Raw genomic sequence first — 10,242 nt, forward strand, 5'->3', positions numbered from 1 at the left:
AAACTTCTGCCTTAAGGCCTAATTTATGACTGAATAGGCCTAATTTTGGGCAAATGTTAGGCCTTAAGGCCGAGGTTTCGCGAAAGCCTTGCCTTGCAAAATTTATTTTTTTCTTTGACTGAGCGGGGGTTCGAACCCAGAAACTCGGGGTATTTTCGGCCACTTTTTTTAAGCGAAGGACAAAAATTAAAGACTAGCGCCTTTGAAGGGAAATCCACGCAAAAAAAAAGGGTTTAAAATTGGGCGATTCTTTAGGTTATTTATGGGTTAGAATAGTATTGGGCTAACATTGAGATCATTTAAAAACGGGTTGTGTTGCGGGCTAAAATTCAACCCAATACAAAATTATCTTGTGCCCAATCATAAGATTTTGGGCGGGTTGGGCACCATCAATTTTTGGATCATATTTGACACCCCTAGTTAATGTATCTAAAGAATCTAAAGAAATAAAAACAAATACACAGTTGTAACTCCATCGTTTTGGCTAAAATCTTATTTATGCAGCTAAAAGTATCACGACCCAAAATTCTACCTTGACCGTGATGACACCTAACCTTACTCCGGTAACCAATAATGTAACAACAATATCGATATATTAAAGCAAAAATAAAAAATAGCAAAATAATCATAAATAAAGAGTTTCCAAGTTAGAACAATACAACATCTCGTTAAGACTGAGTACAGAGATAAAGACTCTAAGCTACCACAGACTAGCTGACAACTCAACCTTGAAACACTGGAATAATCTCCAATGCTCTTTCACGAACCCACAACATGGCAGCTTAACCTGCACACAAAGGTGAAGCAAGTGTAGCATGAGTAAAAAAAAAAAAAAAGACATGCTCAGCACGTATCATTGACCGACCCAACAAGGTACTGGGGAAGATTGGTCTTTTAAAATAATTATGAGTTCTGTTTACCCAAAATTTAGGCAATCAATTGAATTTGTAAGTGAGGTATAGGATAAGTGGATAAACTTTAATCTTTTTTGGACTAATCTGAACGTGTGAGAATTCGTATGTAAAGACAAGAATATGTGTATGAATATATATTTATCAACAACTTGAGCTAAGATGTAAACGTTGATGATTAAAGCTAATATGATATTGAAAGGGTTATAACTCCACAGATTCGGACCGAAGAGAAAGAAAAACAATGCTTTAATGTATGCTTTGATATTACGATATTCTAGATCTTAAGAAGCCAGCCCTTCAAAGTAGGGAAATGCCCCCCTATATATAGTTTTCCCTTCTATACAACATAAACCCCTTTAGAATAAAGAAAACCCTAAAAGGATAAGGTTGGGCCGTACGGTCTGACACCCGTACGACTGGCAGCAGAACGGTCTTGACACGTGGCAATTTTGTAACTGATCAACCGGACTAACGGCCACGATCAACTCGGTCATGGAGAAATCGGACTAACGGCCACGATCAACTCGGTCATGGAGAAACCGGACTAACGGCCACGATCAACTCGGTCATGGAGAAACCGGGCTAACGGCCACGATCAACTCGGCCATGGAGAAATCGGACTGGCTGTGATGAGGAGTTTGTCCCGGATAAATCGGACCATACGATTTTCCTCTGACTTCTTCTGATGCAATACCCCGGGCCCGAAAGAGTCTTTGCGCTCGTGCTTGTTTCTTCCTTCCCTTGATCCCGGTCTCACCGGTCTAACATTAATCCTGTTTTTACCGTATACAAGTTCCTTGGGTTGAGTTAAACTCTTTGCCCTAGATTCTTGATTTGACTGTGAGAAGTCTTGAGCTTTTGTTGATTTCGTACAAAGGTAGAAGTGGTTATACTTAGATGGGATTAAATGAAACTTATGAGCAAGCACGAGGTCAGATCTGGATGATGGTTCTAGTTCCTTCATTATATTCGATGTTGATCAAAAGGAAGACTCAGAGAAGCATCACCAATACATGTTTCAACAGAGATAATAGAGATGACTGCATTGACGTCTACTAGACATGCAAAGGAACTATAACCTAAAGTGTGACTTTTGTTAATTAAAGGGGCATACTCGAGCAGGATGTTATAGAGTTGTTGCTTAAATTTCAAAAGAAGTTTGGCAAGACTGCTGTCATAATGTAACAATGAAGACAAATAGGAGACATAAGAAGAAGATCATGGACAGTTCAGTAATAAGCGTGTTATGGACTCAACTCAGTCTTTATATTTCACCCCAGATCAGTATAATCAAATTCTAAGGTTGTTGACCAAAGATAACATTAAGGAATGCTCATCTAATATGGCAGGTACTCTACATGCATGTTTAGTTAATTCTGATAAATGAGAAAGAATTGTGTATACAGGATCCACCAATCACATGATCTTTGACTTGAACATGCTGGAGAATAAGGTTAGACTCAATAGTACAAAGGTATAGAAAGTTCATCTATCAATTGGTAATGTCACTAAGATGTCTCATGTTAGATCTTGTAGAATTACAGGTGGGAGAAAAATTGAGTATGTTTTGTACATTCCATGTTTCAAATATAATTTGTTGTTAGTTTCTAAAATCACTAGGGAGTTAAAATGTTCCGTCCCTTTTTCTCCTGATTTTTGTGTGTTTTAGGACCTTTACAGTAGGAAGGTCAAAGAGACTGGTAGGGAATGAGAGATGGACTCTACTTGCTATCTCAAACTCCTGCCGCAATCACCAATTTAACAAACATAGGAATGCACACAAGGTCAAACAAAGAAGATGTTGGACTTCAGCAGAGAAAGATGAAACACTCCCAGTTGGAGTAATCAGACAAATCTTTGGCTTGGCACATCTTAATAGTCTAAATGTGTTAGAGAATTGTTCTATTTATCTCTTAGCTAGGCATACTAGGTTGCCATTTACTAGAAGTACAAATATCGCATTAGAAAATTTAGTTGTTACATATTGATGTGTGAGGTCCTTACAATAATGTACAAACCTTTGATGGAAATAAGATGTTTCTTGCTATAGTTGATGATCACTCCAGATTACTTGGTTGTTTTTACTCAAGTTAAAATCTAATAATATAGTAGTGCCGAGACAATTTCTCAAACGGTGCACAATCATTTTAATAAAATAGTGAAGGTCATTATATTAGATAATGAGAAAGAGTTTGTGAACACAAGATATAGTGACCTTTTCCATTCTCATGGGATGCTACAGCAGAGGACTTATGTGTACACACCCCAGCAGAATAGGTAAATAAGGTGATATACAAAGCTAATGGTGGGATAGAGAGGTACAAGTACATGTTGGTAATGAAGGGCTACAACCAACAGGAAGGGCTAGATTACGATTAAACATTCTCACATGTGGTGAAAATTGTTACTATGAGTTTTGTTGTTTCAACTGCGGCAGCTGCTGGTTGGCCAATCCAACAAATAGATGTCTGAAATGCTTGTCTACAAAATTATTTACATGATGAAGTGTATATACAGTTGCCAAAAGGATTTACAAACTAGGGGGAGAAACTTGACATGGTTTGTAGGCTTGTTAAATCCTTGTATGGATTGAAACAAACAAGTAGGCAATGGAATGTGAAATTAAGAAATGCATTGATTCATCTTGGCTTTACTCAAAGTTGTTTTGACTACTCTCTCTTTACCAGAAGACATGAAAGTGGCATACTGATGGTCCTAGTCTATGTAGATGACATGATGTTCATAGCAGTGATATACGCTTGATAGACTCAATCAAGGCAAATTTGCGGAAGACCTTCAAGATGCATGGTTTTGGAAAATTGAAATACATTTTAGGTATATAATTTTTTAGGTCACACAGAGAGATTCTGATGAACCATAGAAAATATACCCTGGAGGTGATTGCAGATTAAAGTTTAAGTGCTTCTAAGCCAGCTTGGACCCTTTCGAGTTTAACCAGAAGTTGATAACAAAGGACCTGAATTATCTGACTGGATCAAAGGATGATTAGCCACTGGAAGACAAGGGTAAGTACCAAAATCTGATAGGAAAGCTTTTATAATTAACTTTAACTTGGTTTGACATAGCCTTTAATTGGCAGTGCAAACTCTTAATTAATTCATGCAACAGCCAAAGAGATCACACTGGGAAGCAACCCTAAGAGTTCTGAGATATGTACCAAGAGAACCTGGTATGGGCATTTTAATAAGTAGGGATAGATATTATATCTTGACATCATATTATGGTACTAATTTAGCATAATGCCCCAACACCAGGAAATCAATAACATGTTTCATAGTGAGGCTAAGCCTGGAAAGTCAATCACATCATGGAAGTCAAACAAACAGAACATTGTCTCAAGCAGTACACCAAAATCAGAACAGGAGCATGACTTCAACATTGTGAGAACTGGTGTGGTAAATAGGACTGCTCAAAGAATTGGGAGTTGAAATAAAGGAACCCGTTTATCTGTATTGTGATAGCAAAACAACCTTGCAGATAGAGACAAAATCTGTACCATCAGAGGACAAAGTACATAGATATTGACTGCCATTTGATAAGAGAAAAGGTACAGCAATCCTAGTTCAGACACACCACATCAGTTCTAAGGAACAACAAACAGATATCCTGACTAAGGAATTGTTGAGAGCACACCATGAGTATTTGTTGTCCAAGCTGGGAGTGCTAAATATTTTTGCATCTACTATCTTGAGGGAATGTGTTGAGACTGGAATTACTTGATCAAAAGATTGGTAAGTACGTAGCTATTAGTTAAGGAGTTAATTGTTAGCAAGTTAGTTAAGAGGTTGATGAGCTCTTAATGAGCTGCCGAAGTAGTTAGTGGAGTAGGAGTTTGTTATTACATATTTTTGAATACACGTGTAGATACATATATAGCCTAAACACTGTAGTAATTCATTCATTCATTCAACCATTTTTCATTTTGATCAACACAACATTGAGTTCATTCTCTACATGTCTTCTTCTTTCTTCTCAAGCTAAGCTTCTAAGTTACGTTCATCATCAATGGATTCTTAGCTTAGGTTCACAGTTTTCAAAGCTATGGGTAGTGGGGAATGGTAGTTGATAACAGTGGGCAGCGGCAGTAGTTAATCGATAATGAGGTGGGTGAAACAATTAGCGGTGAAAGTGGATGGAGTAGTGATGAACTGTCATCTTAGTAAAAATTCTTGAATAGACATCCTAATAATATTAAGACTTTGTTATAGCTCTTAATCATTCAGATCTATTCAGACTCATTAAGTGGTTGTAAAATGAAAAAAAAATGCACTGAATGGAAATAAACAAACTTAACAACTGAGATCTGAATGATTAAGACTTTCATTAAGTGGAAACAAATGAGTCCTTACTCTGTACTTGAGATTTGAAAAGCCATTAAGTTTCCACTTCGTACCATTTTATTAAAAGTTTACAATGACCCCGGCCCACATTTATGTATATTATTAAGAGCGGTATTATGGAAAGTCAAAATTATTTCTTAACCTTAACCTTGAATCTAGACATAATGTTTGGACATGACTCAATAAGTATGTGTGGAAATAAACTATTATGAGATGGCCGGGAGGAGTAGTAAATATATACTAGTTATTTGTTAAGAGTAGGTAGCAGCTTTAGCATTAAGACTAATAGACTAATTAATGAGTCTCTTGGTTCGTAGATAAGTTGGGTAGAAATTAATAAAACAGGAATTAGTACCGTAGAAGTTAGTAATGCAGAGTTTATAAAATAGTGATTAATTAGTAATGTAAGATTAATTAGTTGCGCGGATATATTTTCTTACTGGATATTTTCAAGGAAATAAGAATAAATGTGAAGAGTGTGGGGGAATTTTTACCAATGTTATTTCAGTCCGTATATTACTAAACATTAATACCTGTATTGTTATTCCGCATTGTATCTCTACATAAAATAATACATAGATTCTCACATAACTTATGCGAATATTATTTTATGCGAAAGATAAAAGAAGCAACCAAACAATGAAACCTCTTCTACTAACCAAACGTGCTCTTAAGATATTTTTTTTTTTGGACAAATGATCCCGGCATATATACAAGACATGGATTGTTTGGTGATCGTCTTGGAAGTGGAAAACCAGAAGCCCTTTTTTTTTTTTTTAATTAACCATTTGCCATTTAAAATTCGTGGGGACCGTCTAATCAAGTTTCGAGTAGTGTGGGCCATGTCCTATTAAGAAAGAAAACACTTCCAATTAAAGAATTTCTCCATTCGAAACTTTTTATTAAACGTGGAGGGATTCCTGATTTTTTTAAGCCTAGTCTATATGTGAACCCTACAACGTTACTTGTTCTTAATTTCATGGCAGTATGTACCAAATTATATAATAGAGGCAGAAGACGGTAAAGTACAAGATGTGTGGAGTAAGAATAGGCCTAATTATAACGAAAGGAGAATATCCTTGTTTCCGCAAGAAACAAAGGAGCTGGATATGCTAGAGCTAGAGGTGTCAATATGAGCTGGCCCAGCCTAACCCAATCCAGCTCTAAAGGGTCAAAGAATTAAATGGGCTAGGATTTTACTTTTTTTAATTGAAGGGCTTGCAAAATGGCCTCAACCAAATTGAAAGTTATGCCAGGACAGACTGTACCAAATTTAACATTTTTCGTCTTTTGAAATAACATTGCTAAGCGATTTTTTGATAATTTGAATACGTAAGCTTTTGCAATATGAAATAGAATCTTCTACAACCCATTCTTGCGCAAATTCATATCATAGAAGAAAAAATTTAAGAGAACAAATATAAATTATTATTTTTTACACTAATTCAGATCACGTTCAAAAGAAATTAAACATAATATAAATTCTAAGACTAAAAAGTATTACTCTAGTTTCTAATTTACTACTTAGTAGTAAGTACATTCTTTTTTTCTCATTACTTTTTATCTTTTTGTTCAATTTACTTATATTTTTTTTTTAAAATTAATTAATTTATTATTCTTTTCTCGCCACCCGCGGGGCGGCCTTTACCAACCCTTGAGGTAAAAGTTAGAGAGGTCGGGCTTTTGGAGCCTCACTTTTATATGGGGCCAAATAAATTTCAACCCTACTTAAATAAAGGGTTGGGTTGGGTCGGCCTCGCGGGCCAAACCCATATTGACAGCTCTAGCTAGAGCCATGAACTATTTTTTTTCCACACATCCATTAAGATGATGTTTTGGTGGGTAGCTTCTGAAAAGTATCTTTTATCTCTATTTTGTTAGGTTTGGAGTAGAGTCTTATCTTGGAAGTTAATAAGAAATCTACATATATATAACTTTAGTAATATTCATAATCGTTTGAGATTTTTAGAAAAATCGCATGGACTTTATCTAAAGTGAACAATATTAATTATCATGTTAAGAGTCACTTCTCAAATGACTTAGCCCAACACATTCATCTATCTTTTTCTATGTCTTGGTAATCAAGATCAATGCTACATTGAGAAGTTTTAAGCGCAAATGTGAAACTCCGCGACAAATATTTGGTTAAGTACTCATGAATTGGAGGTGGAATTTTTGGTTGATTAATTTATTTTTAGTGCCTAATATGGATTGTGAAAAAGTAATGACATATTTTCAGAAAACCATGTGCTGTATATAACATCATTACATAAGTTGTCATTAACATCAATTATCTCTCTAAATTGACAGGTTTTGCAGTTGTCACTATCGTTTAGTACATGGAGTAAAGGATCATGTGGACGTACCATAAAGATAGATAATCATATCGAACAACGTATTCTCAATTTTAACTCTTGATCAATAGATAATGTGGTTTAGAATAATGACTATATATTCTGAAGAGATTGTCGAAAGAGATTGAGGGTATGCCCGTAATAAGTCTCAATTATATTAATTTGTAGAGAGATTTTGGTCTAGGCCGCCTCTGCATATGTTTTGATTAAGTAGTAAATAATGATCACCTCTTTCTGCTTTATTGAAAAAATGTTCTATCATATGAAATTCCAAATTTATACTTATATTATACTACGTTCAGAATGAAATAAAAGAAAGGATTTAAGTTATATATATGTAAAAGCATAGTTCTTTTTTACACTATTACTCCCCCGTCACAATTTAAGAGTCTTAGTATGACTTGACATGCACAGAGTTTAAGAAATAAAGAGAGACTTTTGAATCTTGTGGTCCTAAACTAAAGATGTGTATAATGTACTAAAATATCTTTTGAATCTTGTGCTAATAAATTTGTCATGTATGATGTTTGAATTGTCAATTACTAAATATAAAAAAAGACACTCTTTTACAGACCAAAAAGGAAAGTAAAACACTTAAATTGAGACGGGAATAATTACAAGAATCTACATTTGAGTGAATCTAGATTTGAGTATCGCGTCTTAAGAAAAAAAATGAATCGGAAAGAAAGATTTAGGTAGCGTTTGGCCATAGATTCCCAAAAAATAATTGAAAAACTTGATTTGGGTGAAGTTTTCCAAGTTTTGAAAATGCGTTTGGCCATAGTTTTTCAAAACATATTTCACTTTTTGTTTTGGAAAACATGAAACATTACTTATAACTATAAGTTCTAAAAACTATCAAGAATACCCAACCATACAAAACATACATACTTGTTAATCCCAAAATATGCAGAACATGATATTTTAATAACAACTGCTAATAACACACTTAATTACTAGCTACTACAGTTCAAATTACAATACAAAGATGCATTTTTATCTTCGCACCGGATCAATTTTCCCTAGGGTTTCTTCTTCTTCTACTGTTTGGGCACACCTTAGCTTGTTCACTTTATATAAAAGACTGCTTTAATTGTGGAAACATGGTAGATACAGCTTTAATGGAGGAACATCATAGATAGAATTAGTTGGGTCATAAATAGATGATTTTTTTTATAAAATACAAAAGTTTGGGATAGTTTTTTAAAGGCCAAAACATAGATCTTGGCCCAAAAACAGGTTTGAGCCAGAATTTGGGATTTGAAGATTTGTTTTCAGAATCTATTAAAATTTTATGGCCAAACAAAGATTTGAAAACAAATCTTCAAAATATGGTCCCAAAAGCTATAGTTTAATGAGTAGGTACGTAATTGGGTACCGTTTTTATGAGGTGATCATGACCACTTGATGGTTTTACTTGCACGTACCTTAAGTTGACCTGATTGGGTACTAGAGGTACTATATTTATCTACGGCATCAATGCATAAAACTAAAATTCTTATTAAAGAAAATAAATTACATGAACTGAATTGATACCTTGCAAACAAATGACAAAGGTAACTAGAATCCAGAAACCAAATTCAACAAATTGACACTCAAACAAGACACGCCAGAACAAGACATCAAAGGCATGAAATTTTCGGACACAACTAAAATAAACCTAAACAAAAAGACCCCAATTAAAGATTCATCGAAATTATTCCAATTAAAAAAGCAAAAACAAGTTTTCTTCATTAGTTGGTGCCACCAAGAACTCCCTTCAACTTCTTGATTGTAGCAGCATCAAGGAACGTGGTAGCTGCCACAATTTCAGTAGGTAAATCATTAGCAAATAGAGCAAAGTCTGTAATTTGAAGACCTGGTGTTGGGCTACTGAATGAAATCATAGCCACAGCTGGACTTTTCCCTGAATGAATCTGGAAATGCAACAACCCTTGTGGGAAAACCATAATGTCTCCAGGTTTAAGGGTCTTGAAAAAAACTTTGTTGTCTGAGGACGAAACGAATCCAGCACAAATATTTCCTTGGACAACATAAAGCACTTCGGATCCTCCAGGGTGTGTGTGCATTGGGATAACTCCACCTATAGCCAAATCAAGCCTAGCCATTGATATGCCAAGGCCATTGAGTCCTGGAAATTGTGGAGCAAATGCAGGAGTTACCCCGGCTTTGATGATAGGGTTTAGCTTAACTGGAGTTGCTAAGCCGGAAAATACAAAGTCATCAGCAGTTACTTTGGAAGGTTTTTTGCAAGCGTAACCACCGGGACCGTCAGGCAAGTTCAAGTCCCCGACACAGAAATCGAGGACAGCGGCTTCAGAGGAGGAGATGAAGATAAGGGAGAAGATGAAGAAGGCTTGGAAATACATTTTGTGAAGATGGTTTGTTTTGGTTGATGAGGAGTGTTTGTTATCTTGATAGGGTTTTATAGAGGTTGAATTTGCATGGATGTTATTTTTTGCGTTACTTCTATTGGTTGATAGAGATATGGCAGGCCATGCTGATGAGGGTTTCACGTGCTTTTAGGGTATGAAGGAAGCGACATATTTTGGGCTGTGATTGCATGTGAAGGATATTTTTTTTTTTTGTCAAATTAAGAAGAATACAAGAACT

At 35.3% G+C, this 10,242-nt stretch overlaps 1 protein-coding gene and 1 long non-coding RNA gene across 2 annotated transcripts; one reads left to right on the plus strand and one right to left on the minus strand.

Annotated features, from left to right (window-relative positions):
* Window positions 1–660: 660 nt before the first annotated feature.
* LOC132036947 (uncharacterized) lies at window positions 661–2,961 on the plus strand. Its single transcript, XR_009409715.1, has 2 exons — window positions 661–909; window positions 1,708–2,961. It is a non-coding gene; the product is annotated as an uncharacterized LOC132036947 (long non-coding RNA).
* A 6,148-nt stretch (window positions 2,962–9,109) lies between these two features.
* On the minus strand, window positions 9,110–10,032 carry LOC132037430 (auxin-binding protein ABP19a-like). Its single transcript, XM_059427950.1, has one exon. The coding sequence runs from the start codon at window positions 9,996–9,998 to the stop codon at window positions 9,363–9,365; it is 636 nt and encodes a 211-aa protein (XP_059283933.1). The 5' UTR covers window positions 9,999–10,032; the 3' UTR covers window positions 9,110–9,362.
* Window positions 10,033–10,242: the final 210 nt, after the last annotated feature.

This window comes from Lycium ferocissimum, chromosome 11 (assembly GCF_029784015.1).
Source record: "Lycium ferocissimum isolate CSIRO_LF1 chromosome 11, AGI_CSIRO_Lferr_CH_V1, whole genome shotgun sequence".
Taxonomy (NCBI): Eukaryota; Viridiplantae; Streptophyta; class Magnoliopsida; order Solanales; family Solanaceae; genus Lycium; species Lycium ferocissimum.

What these genes read in the sequence shown, in the direction of transcription:
- LOC132037430 (XM_059427950.1), bottom strand. Translation starts at nt 9,998, where the DNA reads ATGTATTTCCAAGCCTTCTTCATCTTCTCCCTTATCTTCATCTCCTCC.